Source organism: Salvelinus fontinalis, chromosome 34 (assembly GCF_029448725.1).
Source record: "Salvelinus fontinalis isolate EN_2023a chromosome 34, ASM2944872v1, whole genome shotgun sequence".
Lineage (NCBI taxonomy): Eukaryota > Metazoa > Chordata > Actinopteri > Salmoniformes > Salmonidae > Salvelinus > Salvelinus fontinalis.
In genome coordinates, this window is record NC_074698.1 from 18,209,087 (window position 1) to 18,234,501 (window position 25,415).

Below are 25,415 nucleotides of genomic sequence, written 5' to 3' on the forward strand. Positions count from 1 at the left end.
CATAGATTGATGTTTCAGCATTGTCCCAATGAAGAGTTTGGTGTTCGATTTGCCACGTGTGACATGTACGAGCAGTTACAAGCCTGGCTAAAGTTAGCGGCAGACGGACGAGCAATATCCACCGTCATAGTACTGTAGGCCTACGGATGAAGCCTGAGCTGGAATGTGAAGCTAACTGAAGCTGGTTCGCTTTAGGAAACCCTGAGTAGATCTAACTTGCTTCGTGGGATACCCTTCTGCTCCGGGGAAGGCAAACTCCATTTATCCTGAACGAAGTGTCTGAGCCGCAAGATGAGGACCGATGGAATCAGAAATCACCCTCCCTCTTGCAAACATTGAGTCATCATCAATGGTGTAAAGTACTTAAGTAAAAATACTTTAAAGTACTTCTTAAGTCGTTTTCTGGGGTTTTATTCTTTACTTTACTATATTTCTGACAACCTTTACTTCACTAGAGAAAATATTGTACTTTTTACTGCATATATTTTCCCTGACACCCTATAGTACTCATTGCATTTTGAATGCTTAGCAAGACAGGAAAATGGTCCAATTCACAAACTTATCAAGAGAACACATGTTCATCACTACTGCCTCTGATCTGGTGGACTCACTAAACAGAGAACACATGGTCATCACTACTGCCTCTGATCTGGTGGACTCACTAAACAGAGAACACATGGTCATCACTACTGCCTCTGGTCTGGTGGACTCACTAAACAGAGAACACATGGTCATCACTACTGCCTCTGGTCTGGTGGACTCACTAAACAGAGAACACATGGTCATCACTACTGCCTCTGGTCTGGTGGACTCACTAAACAGAGAACATCCCTGGTCATCATTACTGCCTCTGGTCTGGAGGACTCACTAAACAGAGAACATCCCTGGTCATCACTACTGCCTCTGGTCTGGAGGACTCACTAAACAGAGAACACATGGTCATCACTACTGCCTCTGGTCTGGAGGACTCACTAAACAGAGAACATCCCTGGTCATCCCTACTGCCTCTGGTCTGGAGGACTCACTAAACAGAGAACACATGGTCATCACTACTGCCTCTGGTCTGGAGGACTCACTAAACAGAGAACACATGGTCATCACTACTGCCTCTGGTCTGGTGGACTCACTAAACAGAGAACACATGGTCATCACTACTGCCTCTGGTCTGGTGGACTCACTAAACAGAGAACACATGGTCATCACTACTGCCTCTGGTCTGGAGGACTCACTAAACAGAGAACACATGGTCATCCCTACTGCCTCTGGTCTGGAGGACTCACTAAACAGAGAACACATGGTCATCACTACTGCCTCTGGTCTGGAGGACTCACTAAACAGAGAACACATGGTCATCACTACTGCCTCTGGTCTGGAGGACTCACTAAACAGAGAACATCCCTGGTCACCCCTACTGCCTCTGGTCTGGCGGACTCACTAAACAGAGAACACATGGTCATCACTACTGCCTCTGGTCTGGAGGACTCACTAAACAGAGAACATCCCTGGTCACCCCTACTGCCTCTGGTCTGGAGGACTCACTAAACAGAGAACACATGGTCATCCCTACTGCCTCTGGTCTGGAGGACTCACTAAACAGAGAACACATGGTCATCACTACTGCCTCTGGTCTGGAGGACTCACTAAACAGAGAACACATGGTCATCACTACTGCCTCTGGTCTGGAGGACTCACTAAACAGAGAACATCCCTGGTCACCCCTACTGCCTCTGGTCTGGCGGACTCACTAAACAGAGAACACATGGTCATCACTACTGCCTCTGGTCTGGAGGACTCACTAAACAGAGAACACATGGTCATCACTACTGCCTCTGGTCTGGAGGACTCACTAAACAGAGAACATCCCTGGTCATCCCTACTGCCTCTGGTCTGGTGGACTCACTAAACAGAGAACACATGGTCATCACTACTGCCTCTGGTCTGGTGGACTCACTAAACAGAGAACATCCCTGGTCACCCCTACTGCCTCTGGTCTGGAGGACTCACTAAACAGAGAACATCCCTGGTCACCCCTACTGCCTCTGGTCTGGAGGACTCACTAAACAGAGAACATCCCTGGTCATCCCTACTGCCTCTGGTCTGGTGGACTCACTAAACAGAGAACACATGGTCATCACTACTGCCTCTGATCTGGAGGACTCACTAAACAGAGAACACATGGTCATCACTACTGCCTCTGATCTGGTGGACTCACTAAACAGAGAACACATGGTCATCACTACTGCCTCTGATCTGGTGGACTCACTAAACAGAGAACACATGGTCATCCCTACTGCCTCTGGTCTGGTGGACTCACTAAACAGAGAACACATGGTCATCACTACTGCCTCTGGTCTGGTGGACTCACTAAACAGAGAACACATGGTCATCACTACTGCCTCTGGTCTGGTGGACTCACTAAACAGAGAACACATGGTCATCACTACTGCCTCTGGTCTGGTGGACTCACTAAACAGAGAACACATGGTCATCACTACTGCCTCTGGTCTGGTGGACTCACTAAACAGAGAACACATGGTCATCACTACTGCCTCTGGTCTGGTGGACTCACTAAACAGAGAACACATGGTCATCACTACTGCCTCTGGTCTGGTGGACTCACTAAACAGAGAACACATGGTCATCACTACTGCCTCTGGTCTGGTGGACTCACTAAACAGAGAACATCCCTGGTCATCATTACTGCCTCTGGTCTGGAGGACTCACTAAACAGAGAACATCCCTGGTCATCACTACTGCCTCTGGTCTGGAGGACTCACTAAACAGAGAACACATGGTCATCACTACTGCCTCTGGTCTGGAGGACTCACTAAACAGAGAACATCCCTGGTCATCCCTACTGCCTCTGGTCTGGAGGACTCACTAAACAGAGAACACATGGTCATCACTACTGCCTCTGGTCTGGAGGACTCACTAAACAGAGAACACATGGTCATCACTACTGCCTCTGGTCTGGTGGACTCACTAAACAGAGAACACATGGTCATCACTACTGCCTCTGGTCTGGAGGACTCACTAAACAGAGAACACATGGTCATCCCTACTGCCTCTGGTCTGGAGGACTCACTAAACAGAGAACACATGGTCATCACTACTGCCTCTGGTCTGGAGGACTCACTAAAAGGAGAACACATGGTCATCACTACTGCCTCTGGTCTGGAGGACTCACTAAACAGAGAACATCCCTGGTCACCCCTACTGCCTCTGGTCTGGCGGACTCACTAAACAGAGAACACATGGTCATCACTACTGCCTCTGGTCTGGAGGACTCACTAAACAGAGAACATCCCTGGTCACCCCTACTGCCTCTGGTCTGGAGGACTCACTAAACAGAGAACACATGGTCATCCCTACTGCCTCTGGTCTGGAGGACTCACTAAACAGAGAACACATGGTCATCACTACTGCCTCTGGTCTGGAGGACTCACTAAACAGAGAACACATGGTCATCACTACTGCCTCTGGTCTGGAGGACTCACTAAACAGAGAACATCCCTGGTCACCCCTACTGCCTCTGGTCTGGCGGACTCACTAAACAGAGAACACATGGTCATCACTACTGCCTCTGGTCTGGAGGACTCACTAAACAGAGAACATCCCTGGTCACCCATACTGCCTCTGGTCTGGAGGACTCACTAAACAGAGAACATCCCTGGTCATCCCTACTGCCTCTGGTCTGGTGGACTCACTAAACAGAGAATACATGATCATCCCTACTGCCTCTGGTCTGGTGGACTCACTAAACAGAGAACACATGGTCATCACTACTGCCTCTGGTCTGGTGGACTCACTAAACACACATTCATCTTCTGTGAATAATGTCAGAGTGTTGGAGTGAAAATGAAAACGTTGCACTGACTTCCCCATGGATTGATGTTTCAACATTGTCTCAGCAATGCATCCACCACTTGGCCTAACAAACACTCACTGGGCAGCGAAGTGCAGGGCCGACTTCTTGTCCTTGGACTTGCGCTCCAGAGAGACCTGTAGAACCAGGATGTTTTTGACAGATTCGTGGATGCCCAGTCTGCAAGCGTAGTGGAGCGGGGTGCAGCCCTCGTTGTCCTCGGTACTCAACAGATCCATCATACTGCTGTGCTGTAGGGGGCAAGACACACACACACACACACGTAACTAAACATATGTACACACACTACAACCCTGACTTCCTGAGAGCAAATAGACAGACTGTCCCACCCAAAAGGTCTACTAAAGTCCTTTAAGTCTGATTCATTCTGTCTCGGCCAGTACTGTAGCTAAAGTAGGCAACAGCAGACGGCTGAGGCATTGGGAAAACCTCTAAATGGTTTTAATAAACTATCACAGAGAGTAATCCATCTTCATTCGATACTAGAAACAGACTCAGCACAAATAGATCATGGCGATAGAGAGAACATTTAATTATCTTTAACAATAGGCAGTGTATATTCAGCTGGCAGAAAGTGATTGGCAGCAGAAGGCATTATGCCGCCCATTCTTCTCTACATATCCTCTCAAGCTCTATCAGCTCTATCAGCTCTATCAGCACTATCAGGTCTATCAGCTCCATCAGCTCCATCAGCACTATCAGCTCTATCAGGTCTATCAGGTCTATCAGCTCTATCAGCTCTATCAGCACTATCAGCTCTATCAGCTCTATCAGCTCTATCAGCTCTATCAGCACTATCAGGTCTATCAGCTCTATCAGCACTATCAGGTCTATCAGCTCTATCAGGTCTATCAGGTCTATCAGCTCTATCAGCTCTATCAGGTCTATCAGGTCTATCAGGTCTATCAGCACTATCAGCTCTATCAGCCCAATCAGCTCTATCAGCTCTATCAGCTCTATCAGGTCTATCAGGTCTATCAGCACTATCAGCTCTATCAGCCCAATCAGCCCAATCAGCTCTAGCAGCTCTATCAGCTCTATCAGCTCTATCAGCTCTATCAGCTCTATCAGCACTATCAGCACTATCAGCTCTATCAGCACTATCAGCTCTATCAGCTCTATCAGCTCTATCAGCTCTATCAGCTCTATCAGCTCTATCAGGTCTATCAGCTCTATCAGCTCTATCAGCTCTATCAGCTCTATCAGCTCTATCAGGTCTATCAGCTCTATCAGCTCTATCAGCACTATCAGCTCTATCAGCTCTATCAGCTCTATCAGCTCTATCAGCTCTATCAGCTCTATCAGCACTATCAGCTCTATCAGCTCCTTCAGGATGGATGGGGAGCGTCACTGCACAGCTACAGAATTACCTGGATTTCTGCATTGATTACTCATGAAACGGGGTCTGATCTTCATCTAAGTCACACTAATAGACAAACACAATCTGACTAAACTAATAACACACAAACTGTTGTACTGTATGTATATACTGTTCTCTATACCATCGACTGCATCTTGCCATCTTGATGTAATACATGTATCACTAGCCACTTTAAACTATGCCACTTTTATATATTTACATACCCTACAGTACTCATCTCATATGTATATACTGTACTCGATACCATCTGCTGCATCTTGCCTATGCTGTTCTGTACCATCACTCATTCATATATTTTTATGTACATATTCTTCATTCCTTTACACTTGTGTATAAGGTAGTAGTTGTGAAATTGTTAGGTTAGATTACTCGTAGGTGATTACTGCATTGTCAGAACTAGAAGCACAAGCATTTCACTACACTCGCATTAACATCTGCTAACCACGTGTATGTGACTAATAAAGTTTGATTTGACTTTTCAAATTTGTATTGAAGACGTTGAGAAATCATTCACAGTGCCGGATGGAAAAAGTACGTGAACCTCTGTGGCAACGACTTCTCCAAAAAAGCTATTTGGAGTCAGGTGTTTCAATTAAGGTGTTTCAATTAAGGTGTTTTCAATTAAGGTGTTTCAATTAAGGTGTTTCAATTAAGGTGGTTTCAATTAAGGTGTTTCAATTAAGGTGTTTCAATGAAGGTCTTTCAATTAAGGTGTTTCAATTAAGGTGTTTCAATTAAGGTGTTTCAATTAAGGTGTTTCAATTAAGGTGTTTCAATTAAGGAGATGCGATTAGAGGTGTGGGTTGCACAGGTGCCCTGACCTATAAAGTCATGCAAAACCTGTTTACTGACAAGTCTGTTCTTCTCCAGAGAGATTAGTTAGTGTGAGCCATGCCTCGATCCCAGCAACTTTCACAGGACCTTAGACGGCGCATTAAAGAGATGCACGAAGCTGGACAAGGTTACAAAATCATTGCTAAAGACCTTGGTGTTCATCAATCCACGGTAAGACATATTGTCTACAAATGGAGAAGATTCAGGACTGTTGCTACTCTCCCTAGGAGTGGGTGTCCTGCGAAGATCACTCCGAGAGCACAAAGAGCAATCCTGAAAGAGGTGAGAAAGAACCCAAGGGTAACAGCAAAATACCCCTAGAAAACTCTACAAACAATGAAAGTCTGTGTTCATGTGTCCACTATCAGAAAATCACTGAACCCCAATGGTGTTCATGGAAGGACACCACAAAGGAAACCACTGTTTGCCCAAGATCACCTGGATGTTCCACAACTCTTCTGGGAAAATGTGCTGTGGACAGATGAGACAAAAGTTGAACTTTTTGGGAAAAATGCACAATGCTATGTGTGGAGGAAAAACGAGCACTGCACACCAACACCAAAACCTCATCTCAACTGTAAAGTATGGTTGAGGGAGCATCATGGTTTGGGGCTGCTTTGCTGCCTCAGGGCCTTGGACACCTTGCAATCATTGAGGGAACAATGAATTCAAAAGTGTATCATGACATTTTACAGGAGAATGTCAGGGCAGCAGTCCATGACAACAAGCATAAGAGAGGTTGGGTGACGCAACAAGACAATGACAATGATGTTGTGGCATGACAAGAAGACGGCTGTACAATCAAGACAACCCAGAAATATTGATGAACTGAAACAGATTTGTAAGGAGGAATGGTTCAAAATTCCTCCTCAATGTTGTGCAAGTCTTATAAGCAGCTACAGGAAATGTTTTACAGCATGCACATTGAATGATTACACAATGTCTTTAAAAAACAATAGTGAAAAGTACAACGGTTCGTGTGCTGTTAGTTTAGTCAGATTCTGTTAGTCTATTACTGTGACTTAGATGAAGATCAGACCCCGTTTCATGAGTAATCAATGCAGAAATCCAGGTAATTCCAAAGAGTTCACAAACGTTTTCTTGCAACTGTATTTTCAGGTCTCTCCAGAGATGTTCGATCGGGTTCAAGTCCGGGCTCTGGCTGGGCCACTCGAGCACATTCAGAGACATTTAGAGTCCCGAAGCCACTCCTGCTTATGTCTTCGTTGTGTGATTATGGTCATTGTCCTGTTGGAAGGTGAACCTTCAACCCAGTCTAAAATTTTCAGCACTCTGGAGCAGGTTTTCATCAAGGATCTCTCCCCAGGTCTGCGCCTCGACACAATCCTGTCTCGGAGCTCTATGGACAATTCCTTCGACCTCATGGCTTGGTTTTTCCTCTGACATGCACTGTCAACTGTGGGACCTTATATAGACAGGTGTGTGCCTTTCCAAATCATGTCCAATCAATTGAATTTACCACAGGTTGACTCCAATCAAGTTGTAGAAACATCTCAAGGATGATCAATGGAAACAGGATGCACCTGAGCTCAATTTCGAGTCTCGAAGCAAAGGGTCTGAATACTTATGTAAATAAGGTATTTGTGTGTTTATTTATTTATTTTTTCGAAAAAATCTTTTCTTGCTTTTACATTATTGGTTATTGTGATGTCATTATGGGGTATTGTGTGTAGATTGATGATTACTTAAAACAAAAAATAAGGCTGCAATACACTTTTTGTCCAGTAAATAAAGTATTATGTTTTTGGAAAATCAATTACAACCCATCACTGAGTACCACTCTCCATATTTTCAAGCATAGTGGTGGCTGCATCACGTTATGGGTATGCTTGTAATCGTTAACAAGGTTTTCAGGGCAAAAATAAACGAAAATCTTTGAGAACAAACGTGTTCAGTCTACTTTCTACCAGACACTAGGAGATGAATTCACCTTTCAGCAGGACCATAACCTAAAACACAAGGCCAAATATACACTGGAGTTGCTTACCAAGAAGACAGTGAATGTTCCTGAATGACCGAGTTACAGTTTGACTTAAATCTAGTTAAGAATCTATGAAAAGTCCTGCAAATGGTGGTCTAGCAACGATCAACAACCTTAAAGAATTTTGAAAAGAATTACGGGCAAATATTGTAAAATCCAAGTGTGGAAAACTCTAGGAGACGTACCATAAACCATAAACACTCACAGCAGTAATCTCAGCCAAATATGCTTCCACACAGCATTGACTCAGGGCTGTGAATACTAATGTCAGTGAGATATTTCTGTATCTCATTTTCAACCGATTTGATTTCATAAGAAAAAGAAAGAAATAAGACATTTTCACTCTATCATTCTGAGGAATTGTGTGTGGATGGGTGAGAAAAAAACAATATGCAATCCATTTGGAATAAAGGCTGTAACTCAACAGAATGTGGAATAAGTCAAGGGGTTTGATCACTTTCCGATGACAATGAACCTTTCCAAGCACTGCTACCATTGGATACCATGTGTTAGGCTACCTGTTACATCTACGGTTGTGTCATGTTATGTCATGTTGTGTCATGTTGTGTCATGCTGTGTCATGTTATGTCATGTTATGTCATGTTGTGTCATGTTGTGTCATGTTGTGTCATGCTGTGTCATGTTATGTCATGTTGTGTCATGTTATGTCATGTTGTGTCATGTTGTGTCATGTTGTGTCATGCTGTGTCATGTTGTGTCATGCTGTGTCATGTTGTGTCATGCTGTGTCATGTTGTGTCATGTTATGTCATGTTGTGTCATGTTGTGTCATGCTGTGTCATGTTATGTCATGTTGTGTCATGTTGTGTCATGCTGTGTCATGTTGTGTCATGTTGTGTCATGTTGTGTCATGTTGTGTCATGTTATGTCATGCTGTGTCATGTTGTGTCATGTTGTGTCATGTTGTGTCATGTTGTGTCATGCTGTGTCATGTTGTGTCATGCTGTGTCATGTTGTGTCATGCTGTGTCATGTTGTGTCATGCTGTGTCATGTTGTGTCATGTTATGTCATGCTGTGTCATGTTGTGTCATGTTGTGTCATGTTGTGTCATGTTGTGTCATGCTGTGTCATGTTGTGTCATGTTATGTCATGTTGTGTCATGTTGTGTCATGTTGTGTCATGCTGTGTTACCTGTAGGATGTCTCCTGTGAGGTTCTTTAGGCCTTTGGGCTGCAGGATGGCCAGGTGAAGGAAGTTACACCCTGACTTGTCCTTTATGTTGACGTTGGCACCTGAACACACACACACACACACACACACACACACACACACACACACACACACACACACACACACACACACACACACACACACACACACACACACACACACACACACACACACACACACACACACACACACACACACAGACAAGCAGACACACACACACAGACACAAGACACACACACAGAAACGTACACACTCACACAGACACGCAGACACACACAGACACACACACACACACACACACACACACACACACACACACACACAGACAGACAGACAGACAGACAGACAGACAGACAGACAGACAGACAGACAGACAGACTCCACAACCTGAGTTCATTCCACAGATTTGTCGCATTTGAATTCAGTTATTGATTTAGTGTAAAAGCTGACCTTTGGACAACAGAAGAGCCACAGTTCTCCAGGCTCCACAGTTAGTAGCCAGCAGCAGGGGAGAAAGGCCCTTGCAGTCTATGTAGTCAATGTCTGCACCCTGTCAACACAACATTCAATACAAGTTAAGTCCTATTCCTTATATGCTGCACTATTTTTTGTATGGAATCGGGTGCCGTTTGGTCACACAGTCTATTAGGATACAGTAGGGAATAGGGTGCCATTTGGTCACACAGTCTATTAGGATTCAGAAGCACATTATGCGAGCCGGTTTCTGGGCAATTTATTTTTTATTTTACCTTTATTTAACCAGGTAGGTCAGTTAAGAACAAGTTCTCATTTACAACTGTGACCTGGTCAAGATAAAGCAAAGCAGTGTGACACAAACAACAACACAGAGTTACACATGGAACAAACAAACATACAGTCAATAATACAATAGACAAATCTATATACAGTGTATGCAAATGTAGTAAGATTAGGGAGGAAAGGCAATAAGTAGGCCATAGAGGTGAAATAAATACAATTTAGCAATTAAACACTGGAGTGATAGATGTGCAAAAGATGATGTGCAAGTAGAGATACTGGGGTGCAAAGGAGCAAAAAAATATATATAACAATTTGGGGATGAGGTAGTTGGATGGGCTATTTACAGATGGGCTATGTACAGGTGTAATGATCCGTAAGCTGCTCTGCCAGCTGATGCTTAAAGTTAGTGAGGGAGATATGAGTCTCCAGCTTCTGTGATTTTTGTAATTCGTTCCAGTCACTGGCAGCAGATAGCTGGAAGGAAAGGCGGCCAAAGGAGGAGTTGGCTTTGGGGGTGACCTGTGAAATATAACTGCTGGAGTGCGTGCTGCTGCTATGGTGACCAGTGAGCTGAGATAAGGTGGGGCTTTACCTAGCAAAGACTTATAGATGACCTGAAGGCAGTGGGTTTGGCAACGAATATGAAGCGAGGGCCAGCCAACGAGAGCATACAGGTCACAGTGGTGGGTAGTATATGGGGCTTTGGTGACAAAACGGATGGCACTGTGATAGACTGCATCTAATTTGCTGAGTAGAGTGTTGGAGGCTATTTTATAGATGACATCACCGAAGTCGAGGATCGGTAGGATGGTCAGTTTTACGAGGGTATGTTTGGCAACATGAGTGAACGATGCTTTGTTGCGGGATAGGAAGCCGGTTCTAGATTTAACTTTGGATTGGAGATGTTTGATGTGAGTCTGGAAGGAGATTTTACAGTCTAACCAGACACCTAGGTATTTGTAGTTGTCCACATATTCTAAGTCAGAACCGTCCAGAGTAGTGATGCTACACGGGTGGGCAGGTGCGGGCAGCGACCGGTTAAAGAGTATGCATGTAGTTATACTAGCGTTTAAGAGCAGTTGGAGGCCATGGAAGGATAGTTGTATGGCATTGAAGCTCGTTTGGAGACAGTGTCCAAAGAAGGGCCAGAAGTATACAGAATGGTGTCGCCTGCATAGATGTGGATCAGAGAATCACCAACAGCAAGAGCTGTTGCAACATCGTTGATATATACAGAGAAAGGAGTCGGCCCGAGAATTTAACCCTGTGGTACCCCCATAGAGACTGCCAGAGGTTCGGACAACAAGCCCTCCGATTTGACACACTGAACTCTCTCTGAGAAGTAGTTGGTGAACCAGACGATGCAGTCATTTGAGAAACCAAGGCTGTTGAGTCTGCCGATAAGAATGCGATGATTGACAGAGTCGAAAACCTTGGCCGGGTCAATGAATACGGCTACACAGTATTGTCTTTGATTGATGGCAATTATGATATCGTTTAGGACCTTGAGCGTGGCTGAGGTGCACCCATGACCCGCTCGGAAACCAGATTGCTTTGCAGAGAAGGTATGATGGGATTCGAAATGGTCGGTGATCTGTTTGTTAACTTGGCTTTCGAAGACCTTAGAAAGGCAAGGTAGGATGGATATAGGTCTGTAACAGTTTGCGTCTAGAGTGTCTCCCTCTTTGAGGAGGGATGGATGACCACGCCAGCTTTCCAATCTTTGGGGATCTCAGGGGATACGAAAGAGAGGTTGAACAGGCTAGTAGTCGGGGTTGCAACAATTGGGGTGGATAATTTTAGAAAGAGAGGGTCCAGATTGTCTAGCCCAGCTAATTTGTAGTAGATTTATCGGTGGTCACAGTGTTTCCTAGCCTCAGTGCAGTGGGCAGCTGGGAGGAGGTGCTCTTATTCTCCATGGACTTGACTATATAACTGTAGCGTTGAAATGAGGTACACCTCCAACTCTGATGTGTGTTTGTGTTTCTGTGTATGTGCGTGCGTAGCTTTGTGCGTGTGTGTGTGTGTGTGTGTGTGTGTGTGTGCGTGTGTGTGTGTGTGTGTGTGTGTGTGTGTGTGTGTGTGTGTGTGTGTGTGTGTGTGTGTGTGTGTGTGTGTGTGTGTGTGTGTGTGTGTGTGTGTGTGTGTGTGTGTATTGTATTTACCTTTGAGATGAGGTACTCCGCCAACTCTGTGTGATCAAATATAGTTGACCTGGAAAATAGAGAACCAACCAACCTGGGTTCAGAAAGTATTCACACCCCTTTACTTTTCCCACGTTTCGTTGTGTTACCGACCTGCATTTAAAATGGATTTCAAAAATACAAATTGCCACTGGCCTACACACACACACAATACCCCATAATGTTAAAATGGAATTTTGCTGGTGTGATTTTTTATATCAAATTTATAACAAATTAAAAGGTGAAATGTGTTGAGTCAATCAGTATTCAACCCCTTTGTTATGGCAAACCTAAATCAGATCAGGAGTGAAAATGTGCTTAACAAGTCACATAATAAGTTGTATGGACTCACTTTGTGTGCGATAATAGTATTTAACATGATGTGTGAATGATTACCTCATCTCTGTACCCCACACATAGAACACATATGTACGTTCCTGCAGGTGGATTTCAAACACAGACTCAACCACAAAGACCAGGGAGGTTTTCCAATCCGGGATGACCAGAGATGTTCTCTGTTTAGTGAGCAGTGGATTTCAAACACTCAACCACAAAGACCAGGGAGGTTTTCCAATCCCTCGCAAATAAAGACACATACAGTATTGGTAGATGGGTAAAAAAACAAACAGACATTATTAAATCTCCCTTTGATTATGGTGAAGATATTAATGACACTTTGGATGGTGTAACAATACACCTAGTCACTACAAAGATACAGGCGTCCTTCCTAACTGAGTTGCTGGAGAGGAAGGAAATCGCTCAGGGATTTTACCATGAGGCCAATGGTCATTTTAAAATGCTTATAGAGTTGAATGGTTGTGATATGAGAAAACTGAGGATGGATCAACAACATTGTATTTACTCACAATACAAACCTAAAAGGCAGATGGAAAAGCAGGAAGCCTTTACAGAATACAAATATTCCAAAACATGTTTTTGGCTTTAATCTATATATTTTTGACATTTACTTTTACTTCACTACATTCCTAATGGAAATAATGTACTTTTTACTCCATACATTTTCCCTGAAAACCTAGAGTACTCATTTACATTTTGAATGCTTAACATGACAGGAAAATGGTCCAATTCAAGAGAACATCTCTGGTCATCCTTGCTGTCTCTGATCTGGAGGACTCTCTAAACAGACAACATCACTGGTCATCCCTACTGCCTCTGATCTATGGAACTCACTAAACAACAATGCTTCATTTGTAAATTGTATCTAAGTGTTGGAGCGTGCCCCTGGCTATCTGTAATTATGAAACATGTAATATATTGTGCTGTCTGGTTTGCCTAATGTGAGGAATTTGAAATGATTTATACTTTTACTTTGGTATTTTAGCAATTACATTTACTTTTGAAATTTAAGTATATTTTAAAAAACAAATACTTTCAGACTTTTACTCAAGTAGTATTTTACTGGGTGGATTTCACTATGATTTGAGTCATTTTCGATTAAGGTATCTTTACTTTTACACAAGTATGGCAATTTAGTTTTTTTTCTCCACCACTGGCTGTTTGGGGTACTCGAGGACTAGAGTTGGGTAACACTGCCATTTGCCATATATAGACAGCACAGGAGGTTGGTGGCAACTTAATTGGGGAGGACGGGCCTTTGGTAATGGTTGAAGTGGAATGGTATCAAATACATCAAGAACATGGTTTTCACATGTTTGATAACATTGTATTTGCCTCCACTGAGAGAGAGAGAGAGAGAGATGTTACATGTTTTATTTATCTTATTTTACCTTTATATAACTAGGCAAGTCAGTTAAGAACAAATTATTATTTTCAATGACGGCCTGGGAACAGTGGGTTAACTGCCTTGTTCAGGGGCAGAACGACAGATTTTTACTTTGTCAACTCGGGGATTCGATCTAGCAACCTTAGTCCAACGCTCAAATCAATAGACTACCTGCTGCCTATATAAGGGTGTAATGTACCCTATACAAGGGTTTTATGTAGCCTATATAAGGGTGTTATGTTGCTCAGCGTGTTAAGAGCAGGCATTAACTTCTTATGGCTGAAGGGGCATTATTGAGTAGCTTGGATGAAAGGTGCACAGAGTAAACGGCCTGCTCCTCAGCCATAGTTGCTAATATTTGCATATCATTATTAGCATTGGATAGCAAACACTCTGAAGTTTCTAAAACTGTTTGAATTATGTCTGTGAGTATAACAGAACTCATACGGAAGGCAAAAACCTGAGAAGTTCCACTTCCTGTTTGGATTTTTTTCTGGGGGTGCAGATTTTGTCATGTTTGCTCCCGCTCTTCCCTTCCCCTGGCGCTTGAGGGCGCCAGATTACCCTGCATCACACGCTCCTGCCATCCATCACCCACACCTGCCTTCCCTCGTCACTCGCATCAGCGTTAATGGACTCACCTGGACTCACTTATTACATGTTAATTTCCTCCCCTATATTTGTCTGTTCCCTTGCTCTGTTCCCTGCTGCTGCATTGATTGTTTTCTGTTTGCTAACGCTGTTTATGTCTCGTTCCATGTCCGTTATTTATTAAATGTTACTCCCCGTACCTGCTTCGTCTCTCCAGCGTCATCCTTGTGATAGATCGTGACAGAATGCAGCAGCCACACATATACGAAGCATCGGGGAGTACTGGCGTTCTGGTTGGAATAGTGGCATCGGCTCTGGGTCACCACCGATGGAACCGGGGGTGCCTAGCCTGCTCGTCGGGCTTCCACGCCCTAGCAGGCTCGAGAGGTTTCCTTGCCCCGGTTGACTCGGATGACGCCCATCCCACGTCGGGTCTCAGCTGGATCGTCAGTTTTTGCTTCCCCAGCCGGTCCAGGAGTTTTTTTGTTTGTCTTGTGTTTTGTTGGTGACGTTGGTGGATTCCGCTGCCGATGGAACCGGGGTGCCTAAGCTAGCCCTTCAGGCTTTCACGCCCTGGCTGGCTCGAGAGGTTTTCCTGGCTCGGCGGTTTCCCATCCCACGTCACACTCCACTGGATCATCGGGCTCCCCTTCAGCGGGATCGACAGGCGCTTTGCCTCAGCCGGATCGTCAGGCTCCTATGCCTGAGCCGGCTCGCCAGGCTCCCACGCTCCTGCCGGTTCGTCGGGCTTTCACGCCCCAACTGGCTTGCCCTGCGCCCATGTCTCGGCCGGTTTGCCCAGGTGGGACGCCGGGTGGCGTCCCAAGAGGGAGGGGTACTGTCATGTTTGCTCCCGCTCTTCCCTTCCCCTGGCGCTTGAGGGCGCCAGATTACCCTGCATCACACGCTCCTGCCATCCATCACCCACACCTGCCTTCCCTCGTCACTCGCATCAGCGTTAATGGACTCACCTGGACTCACTTATTACATGTTAATTTCCTCCCCTATATTTGTCTGTTCCCTTGCTCTGTTCCCTGCTGCTGCATTGATTGTTTCTTGTCTAAGTTTCTGTTTGCTGACGCTGTGCTTGTCTCGTTATATGTCCGTCATTTATTAAATGTTACTCCCCGTACCTGCTTCGTCTCTCCAGCGTCATTCAGCGTGACAGATTTTCAACCAAGCTCTCATTGAAATTACAGCGAGATATGGATGAGAATTCACTTCCTACGGCTTCCACTAGATGTCAACAGTCAATAGAACTTTGTCTGATGACTCTAATTGGAACGTTATTCAGATGTATGTTAACAACATTCTTAAGATTGATTCAGTACATCGTTTGACATGTTTCTACTGACTGTTACGGAACTTTTGGACATTTCGTCACTTTATAGTGGACGTGCTTTGTGACTTTGGAATTGTTTACCAAACGCGCTAACCAACGTAGCTATATGGACATAAATAATGGACATTATCGAACAAATCAAGCATTTATTGGGGACCTGGGATTCCTAGGACTGCATTCTGATGAATTCATCAAAGGTAAGGAAACATTTATCATGTATTTTCTGGTTTATGTTGACTCCAACATGGCGGCTAATTGGCTATTGTTCTGAGCTCCGTCTCAGATTATTATATATATATATAATATTATTTTTTCCGTAATAAAAAATAAAAAATCTTACACAGCAGTTGCATTAAGGAGAGGTATATCTATAATTCAATGTGTATAACTTGTATTATCATCTACATTTATGGTGAGTATTTCTGTTGAAACGATGTGGCTATGCACTATCGCTGGATGTTTTTTAACTAGTGAATGTAACGTGCCAATGTAAACTCAGATTTCTTAATATAAATATGAACTTTATCAAACAAAACATGCATGTATTGTGTAACATAGGGTCCTATGAGTGTCATCTGATGAAGAATATCAAAGGTTAGTGATTCATTTTAGCTATATTTCTGCTTTTTTGTGACTGCTATCTTTCGCTGGAAAATGGCTGTGCTTATTCTGGTTTGGTGTGACCTAACATAATCGTTTGTAGTGCTTTCGCTGAAAAGCATATTTGAAATCGGACACTTTGGTGGGATTAACAAAAAAAATGTCTTTAACATGGTATGAAACACATGGTTGTCTGAGGAATTTTAATTATGAGATTTCTGTTGTTTTGAATTTGGCGCCCTAGACTTTCACTGGCTGTTGTCATATCATCCCATCACTGGGATTGCAGCCATTAACATAATATGCTGCCTGACATCATTTTTGGGGGAAAAAAACGGAAATTTCACATTTAAGTATTCAGACCTTTTACTCAGTGCTTTGTTGAAGCACCTTTGGCAGTGAATACAGCATCGATTACAGCATACCCCAGTATGCATACTCGAGTCTTCTTGGGTATGACGCTACAAGCTTGCTACACCTGTATTTGGGGACTTTCTCCCATTCTTCTCTATAGATCCTCTGAAGCTCTGACAGGGTCGATGGGGACCGACGCTACACAGATATTTTCAGGTCGGTCCAGAGATGTACCATCAGGTTCAAGTCCGGGCTCTGGCTGGGCCACTCAGTGACATTCAGAGACTTGTCCCGAAGCCACTGCTTCGTTGTTTGGCTGTGTGCTTAGGGTCGTTGTCCTATTGGAAGGTGACCCTTCACCCCAGACTGAGGTCCTGAGCACTCTGGAGCAGGGACTGAGAGTCCTTTTAAATGCCATTTGGCAAACTCCAAGCGGGCTGTCATGTTTATTTTACTAAGGAGTGGCTTCCGTCTTGCCGCTCTACATTAAAGGCCAGATTAGTGGAGTGCTGCTGAGATGGTTGTCCTTCAGGAAGGTTCTCCCATCTTCACAGAGGAACTCTGGAACTCTGTCAGGGTGACAATCGGGAACTTGGTCACCTCCCTGACCAAGGCCCTTCCCCCATGATTTCTCAGTTGGGAAGAGTCTTGGTGATTCCAAACTTATTCCATTTAAGAATGATGGAGGCCATTGTGTTCTTGGGGACCTTCAATGCTGCAGTAATGTTTTGGTACCCTTCCAAACTTATTCCATTTAAGAATGATGAATGATGAATATCATTCCAAATGGCACCCTATAGATCCCCATGGTCACTTGACCTGTACTGATCTGTACACCTAGGCTGGTAAGAAATTTTAGATGTCCATTCTACCGATTCTATTTCTTATTGTATGGACTACACTACAGAATTATTCGATTTTTTTCATTTGGATCTGAAGTGAAGTCAGGCTGAACGTCATGAAAATAATGAGGTTTTGATTTTCCATCGACTTGTTATTAATTAAGCGTTCATAAAACGTGTAGTTGAAGAATACAGTCTAAATAGCTAAACGTTTTTTTAAATAAAAGGCCTTTTCCGTTGTGTCAGGGCCTGTTTCTATTCTGTTTCCTGTGCCAACACATAGCTGTTAGATAGAGAGGATGTGAGACTGAGGTATATCCTTACGATCACCAATATTATTAAAAACCAGTCAGCCCATGCTTTCTTAACCACGCAGTAGAGCTTTTTAAATCTATAGTATCATTCCCTTTTTTTATATGAGGGTAGTTATGTTATGATGTAGGTTTTAGCCAGGTGTAGCCAAGTCATGGTCCTCTTTACACAACACACACTGCTGTTGGATAGTTACCGTGGTTACTGGTCATGGAGACAAAGGACTAACAACATAGGCCTCTGGTCGCACTATATAGTGACTAGGCTGCAATTTGGAACCCAGTGAAGGTATAGATTGTGAGGCAATGTCTCTTATCTATCTTTCTCTACAAATATTATTCAAACTATTCCCCCCAGTTCTTACATTATGGCTAATGGTTTCTTTGCAAACATAAGCTTTGTCACCGAGCAACCGTTACCCTGACTCCTGAAACATGTTTGGTTCTGTCACACCATAGAATAGAATGATGAATTGTTATTATGATGGATCGGTTCACGACTTTAACATTCAAAGGATTGGATGAATGGATGACTGAATGAATGAACAAATTAATGAACAAAAGAACAAAGTAATTCATTAATTAACTAATGAAACAAACGTGCAAATAAATGTATGGAAAATGTATGAATAAAACAAATAAATAAATGAACAAACTCTCCCACCTGTGTAAAGGTGTCTGGCAGGCTCCATCAGGCAGGTTAATGATGCTGTCCAGCCTGCTGTAGGAGGACAGCATCAGTTTAACAGCCTCTGTAGCTCCCTGGGAACAGGCAAAGTGCAGCGCTGTGGACCGGTCCACCTGGAGTACAGTACAATATACACACAGTGAGAACACACACACACACACACACACACACACACACACACACACACACACACACACACCACACACACACACCACACACACACACACACACACACACACACACACACACACACACACACACACCACACACACACAGTGACCAGGGCTCTGGTTAAAAGTAACACACTATATAGGGAATAGGTTGCATTTGGGATACACACCTGGTGAAAGGTGGTAACACTGCTCGTAGCCCTTTCCTAAAGTCAAATGACCTAGTGTCCTCATGGGTGGAATGTTATTAATATTTTTCAGAATTTCAGAATTAATAATAAATAAATATAATCAAATGCAGAAAATCTGTAATTTCTACGTCAAACAATTTTTTTATGCATATATTGGGATGGAATCTTAAAATATAAATTATTTCAACTCTACATGTCTCTACTGACATGGTACAGGTGTCTTCTTTTTTTTAGGCCAATAACCCATAACCAATGAGAGGATGGCGCCGGAGAGGATGATTTAACCAATGAGAGGATGGCAGACGTTTTACGTGACCCCAGCCGATTGTGTTTTTATGTTCGTTTATTTGCATTGTTTGTAAAATATTTTTGTATTTATTTTGTACATAATTTTCACGCTACCGTCTCTTATGACCGAAAATAACTTCTATACATCAGAACTGCGATTACTCACCACGGACTAGCAGAATTGTCACGTGTGCTCCCTCTCCGGCCTCTAGGTCACCCGGCTGCTCGTTATGGCGCACACCTATCACCATCGTTACGCGCACCTGGGCATCGTCAGACTCACCTGGACTCCATCACTTTCTTGATTACCTGCCCTATATCTGTCATTCCCTTTGGTTCCTTCCCCAGGCGTCATTGTTTCTGTGTCATGTCTGTGCGTTGTTCGTGGTTCCTTGTTTTGTATTATGCTACGTGTATTCATTAAAACACTCACTCCCTGAACTTGCTTCCCAACTCTCAGTGAACTCGTTACAAGAATCCTCTTTTTCCTTTCACGACTCTGACGAGCCCGACGCGAAGCATACACTGCTTCCTCGGGAACAGGCCCCCGATCCCTGTGATCTGTGTGAAGAGGAGGCGGAGAAAGAGGGGGCGAAGGTCGGGCTTCTTTCTGAGAATTCGCAGGCGATTGAATAAAACCCCACTTCCATCCATTCTGCTTGCAAACGTGCACTCTTTGGACAATAAAATCGCTGAGTAACGTGGAGGATTAAACTACCAACTGTAACATCTTCACGGAGTCGTGGCTGAACGACGACGATGCATAAGGAAGTCTCGAGCTATTGCTCGACTGAAGTAGAGTATCTCATGATAAGCTGTAGACCACACTACCTACCGAGAGAGTTTTCATCTGTATTCTTTGTAGCTGTTTACATACCACCACAGTCAGAGGCTGGCTCAAAGACAGCATTGAATGAGCTGTATTCCGCCATAAGCAAACAAGAAAACGCTCAACCAGAGGCGGCGCTCCTAGTAGCCGGGGACTTTAATGCAGGGAAACTTAAATCCGTTTTACCAAATTTCTATCAGCATGTTAAACGTGCAACCAGAGGAAAAATACCTCTGCACCACCTTTACTCCACACACAGAGACACATACAAAGATCTCCCTTGCCCTCCATTTGGCAAATCTGACCATAATTATATCCTCCTGATTTCTGCCTACAAGCAAAAATGAAAGCAGTAAGTGCCAGTGACTCGGTCAATAAAAAAGTGATCAGATGAATGCAGATGCTAAGCTACGGGACTGTTTTGCTAGCACAGACTGGAATATGTTGCGGGATTCATCCAATGGCATTGAGGAGTACACCACATCAGTCATTGGCTTCATCAATAAGTGCATTGATGACGTCATCCCCACAGTGACCGTACGTACATACCCAAACCAGAAGCAATGGATTACAGGCAGCATCTGCACTGAGCTAAAGGCTAGAGCTGCCGCTTTCAAGGAGCGGGACTCTATCCCGGGAAGCATATAAGAAATCCCGCTATGCCCTCCGATGAACCATCAAACAGGCAATGCAACAATACAGGACTAAGATCGAATCGTACTATACCGGCTCTGACGCTCGTCAGATGTGGCAGGGCTTGCAAACCATTACAGACTACAAAGGGAAGCACAGCCGAGAGCTGCCCAGTGACACGAGCCTACAAGACGAGCTAAACTACTTCTATACTCGCTTCGAGGCAAGCAACACTAACATGCATGAGAGCACCAGCTGTTCCGGAAGACTGTGTGATCACGCTCAATGCAGCCGATGTGAGTAAGACCTTTAAACAGGTCAACATTCACAAGGCCGCAGGGCCCAACGAATTACCAGAACGTGTACTGCGAGCATGCGCTGAACAACTGGCAAGTGTCTTCACTGACATTTTCAACCTCTTCCTGTCTGAGTCTGTAATACCAACATGTTACAAGCAGACCACCATAGTCCCTGTGCCCTAGAACACTAAGGTAACCTGCCTAAATGACTACCGACCCGTAACACTCACGTCTGTAGCCATGAAGTGCTTTGAAAGGCTGGTCATGGCTCACATCAACACCATCACTCCAGAAACCCTAGACGTACTCCAATTTGCATACCACACCAACAGATCTACAGATGATGCCATCTCTATTGCCACTCCACACTGCCCTTTCACACCTGGACAAAAAGGAACACCTATGTGAGAATGCTGTTCATTGACTACAGCTCAGCGTTCAACACCATAGTGCCCTCAAAGCTCATCACTAAGCTAAGGACCCTGGGACTAAACACCTCCCACTGCAACTGGATCCTGGACTTCCAGACGGGCCGCCCCCAGGTGGTGAGGGTAGGTAACAACACATCCGCCACGCTGATCCGCAACACAGGGGCCCCTCAGGGATGCTTGCTCAGTCCCCTCCTGTACTCCCTGTTCACTCATGACTGCACGGCCAGGCACGACTCCAACACCATCATTCAAATTGCCGATGACACAACAGTGGTAGGCCTGATCACCGACAACGACGAGACAGCCTATAGGGAGAAGGTCAGAGACCTGGCCGTGTGGTACCAGGACAACAACCTCTCCCTCAACATGATCAAGACATAGGAGATAATTGTGGACTAAAGGAAAAAGAGGACTGAGCACGCCCCCATTCTCATCGACGGGGCTGCAGTGGAGCAGGTTGAGAGCTTCAGGTTCCTTGGTATCCACATCACCAACAGTAACATGGTCCAATTACACCAAGACGTTTGTGAAGAGGGCACAACAAAACCTATTCCCCTCAGGAGACTGAAAATATATGGCATGGGTCCTCAGATTCTCAAAAGGTTCTACAGCTGCAACATCGAGAGCATCCTGACTGGTTGCATCACTGCCTTGTATGGCAATTGCTCGGCCTCTGACCGTAAAGCACTATAGAGGGAAGTGCGTACGGCCCAGTACATCACCGGGGCCAAGCTTACAGGACCTCTATACCAGGCGGTGTCAGAGGAAGGCCCTAAAATGTGTCAAAGACTCCAGCCACCTTAGTCATAGACTGTTCTCTCTGCTACTGCACGGCAAGCGGTAACGGAGCGCCAAGTCTAGGTCCAAGATGCTTCTAAACAGCTTCTACCCCCCAAGCCATAAGACTCCTGAACATCTCGTCAAATGGCTACCGAGAATATTTGCAGTGCCCCCCCCCCACACCCTCTCTTCACTGCTACTCTATGTTGTCATCTCCTCAAATAACCGGGGCCCCCCCCCCCCCCCCTCTCTTCACTGCTACTCTATGTTGTCATCTCCTCAAATAACCGGTGCCCCCCCCCCCCCCCCTCTCTTCACTGCTACTCTATGTAGTCATCTCCTCAAATAACCGGTGACCCCCTGTATATTTTTGGAAACGGAATTGTTGGGTAAGGGCTCGTAAGTAAGAATTTCACTGTAAGGTCTACTACACCTGTTGAATTCAGCGCATGAGACTAATACAATTTGAGTTCATTTGATTTGTTTAATACTATTAAGAAACGATGTGTGTCACCCTGATTTAGACCACTGCGGTAAAAGGGGTCACAAGCATGAATGGCAGGAACAGAGCAGAGACCACCCCAATCTGCTCAGCTCCACACCACATGCCATTCAGTCGAGTAAGTGGACGTCAGGACAGGAAGTGGAGGTCGGTACAGGAAGTGGAGTTAAATGTACAGTAAGTGGAGGTCGGTACAGTAAGTGCAGGTCAGTGCAGTAAGTGGAGGTCAGTACAGTAAGATGAGGTCGGTACAGTAAGTGGAGGTCGGTACAGTAAGTGGAGGTCGGTACAGTAAGATGAGGTCGGTACAGTAAGATGAGGTCGGTACAGTAAGTGGAGGTCGGTACAGTAAGTTGAGGTCAGTACAGGAAGTGGTGGTCAGTACAGTAAGTGGAGGTCGGTACAGTGAGTAGAGGTCGGTACAGTAAATTGAGGTCAGTACAGGAAGTGAAGGTCAGTACAGTAAGTAGAGTTCAGTACAGGAAGTAGAGGTCAATACAGGAAGTGGTGGTCAGTACAGTAAGTAGAGTTCAGTACAGGAAGTAGAGGTCAGTACAGGAAGTGAAGGTCAGTACAGTAAGTAGAGTTCAGTACAGGAAGTAGAGGTCAGTACAGGAAGTGAAGGTCAGTAGAGTAAGTAGAGTTCAGTACAGGAAGTAGAGGTCGGTACAGGAAGTAGAGGTCAGTACAGGAAGATGAGGTCAGTACAGTAAGTGCCGGTCAGTACAGTAAGTGCAGGTCAGTACAGTAAGTAGAGTTCAGTACAGTAAGTGGAGGTCAGTACAGGAAGTAGAGTTCAGTACAGGAAGTAGAGGTCAGTACAGGAAGTGGTGGTCAGTACACTAAGTAGAGGTCAGTACAGTAAGTGAGGGTCAGTGCAGTAAGTGGACGCTCAGTACAGTAAGTGAGGGTCAGTACAGTAAGTAGAGTTCAGTACAGTAAGTGGAGGGCGGTACAGTAAGTGGAGGCTCAGCACAGGAAGTAGAGATCAGTACAGGAAGTGGAGGTCACTACAGGAAGTAGAGGTCACTACAGGAAGTAGAGGTCAATACAGTAAGTGGAGGACAGTACAGTAAGTGCAGGTCGGTACAGTAAGTAGAGGTCAATACAGTAAGTGCAGGTCAAGTACAGTAAGTACCATTTGGGAAGCAATCTTACAGACGGTGGGATCATTCCCAGACTCCGTTACACGGGCGGAGTGGGAGTAGAGATTATAATTCCTAAAATGATTATTATTTGCCTGGAAGATCCTGAGGAGATCTTTATTTAAGCTTGTGGTCTTCTGGTGCAGTCCAATGAGCCCCTCGTGTAAAAGTATGAAGAAATTAATTTAGAAATACAAAGATAGAAACAAATACCTGATGTGATTGTCTGTGTGGACGCTGTACATTGGAAAACGGTACAATAATTTATTGTACTTAGACAATTACATTAGGCTACACAATGATTATTCAAATAATGGTTGCTGAAACTTTGGAATTGCTTGCAGAAGAAATAATGATTTGTAGGATCTCTGTTTCTGAACCAATCATATGATCACATATGTTGATGTACCTGATTCTGAACCAATCATATGATCCCTCATGTTACCTGATTCTGAACCAATCATATGATCACATATGTTGACGTACCTGATTCTGAGCCAATCATATGATCACATATGTTGATGTACCTGATTCTGAACCAATCATATGATCCCTCATGTTACCTGATTCTGAACCAATCATATGATCACATATGTTGACGTACCTGATTCTGAACCAATCATATGATCACATATGTTGACGTACCTGATTCTGAACCAATCATATGATCACATATGTTGACGTACCTGATTCTGAACCAATCATACCCTTCTGTTACCTGTTGCTGATCAATCTTAGCTCCTTTCTGGATGCAGAACTTAATCATGTCCACGTTTCCTCCCCTGACCGCCATGTGCAGAGGACTACTGTACGACTTATCCAGGACGTTAATGTGTTCCTCTATGGAATGACCCATCTCCTCTCCTGGACAACACACAAACAACAGGAGTGGTCATGTCATAGCCAGCATCTGAAAGTCAGCGGATGTGTGTACACTGTATTTGAAACTAAACTCAGAGTGGAACTCAATAGTAGGGTTGTTGTGGTGACCGGAAGTTATGAGTCATGAGTCTTATACACTCTGGACTTGTGTTAGTAGTACCCAACTCGCCAACGATCATCAGGTCCTAATAGCCTGGTGCTCAGGGCTCTATTATCCCTCTAACCACTCTGACATCAACGCAAATACATTGAAAATCACATCATAAACACACACATCGCCAAAACAGAATCAGGCTTTTAAAAACTCACCTGATTGTGATTGGTCAATTTGAAGAAAGTGGTTTAACAACAGAAACGGAGTGTAAAACATGGTCGTTGTGGATGTTGTTTCGAAGTCTAACGACAACAAAATGGACAGAGCTTTCTAAGGTGATGACTAACTCAAAACACATGTTAGAGCTTATATATGATATATAAATATATATATATACACACTACTGTTCAAAAGTTTGGGTCACTTAGAAATGTCCTTGTTTTGAAAGAAAAACACATTTTTT

General features: G+C 44.2%; 1 protein-coding gene across 1 annotated transcript in view; it reads right to left on the reverse strand.

The window, feature by feature from the left end:
• Window positions 1-25,415, reverse strand: part of LOC129833928 (transient receptor potential cation channel subfamily A member 1-like) — a 94,868-nt gene that overhangs the window by 37,442 nt on the left and 32,011 nt on the right. Inside the window, exons 7-12 of the mRNA XM_055898749.1 lie at window positions 24,695-24,840; window positions 18,685-18,821; window positions 12,219-12,267; window positions 9,745-9,844; window positions 9,256-9,356; window positions 3,947-4,116 (exon numbers count right to left, since the gene is read on the reverse strand). Of these exons, the coding sequence (XP_055754724.1) occupies window positions 3,947-4,116; window positions 9,256-9,356; window positions 9,745-9,844; window positions 12,219-12,267; window positions 18,685-18,821; window positions 24,695-24,840 (703 nt within the window). The remainder of the gene's footprint in view (window positions 1-3,946; window positions 4,117-9,255; window positions 9,357-9,744; window positions 9,845-12,218; window positions 12,268-18,684; window positions 18,822-24,694; window positions 24,841-25,415) is intronic.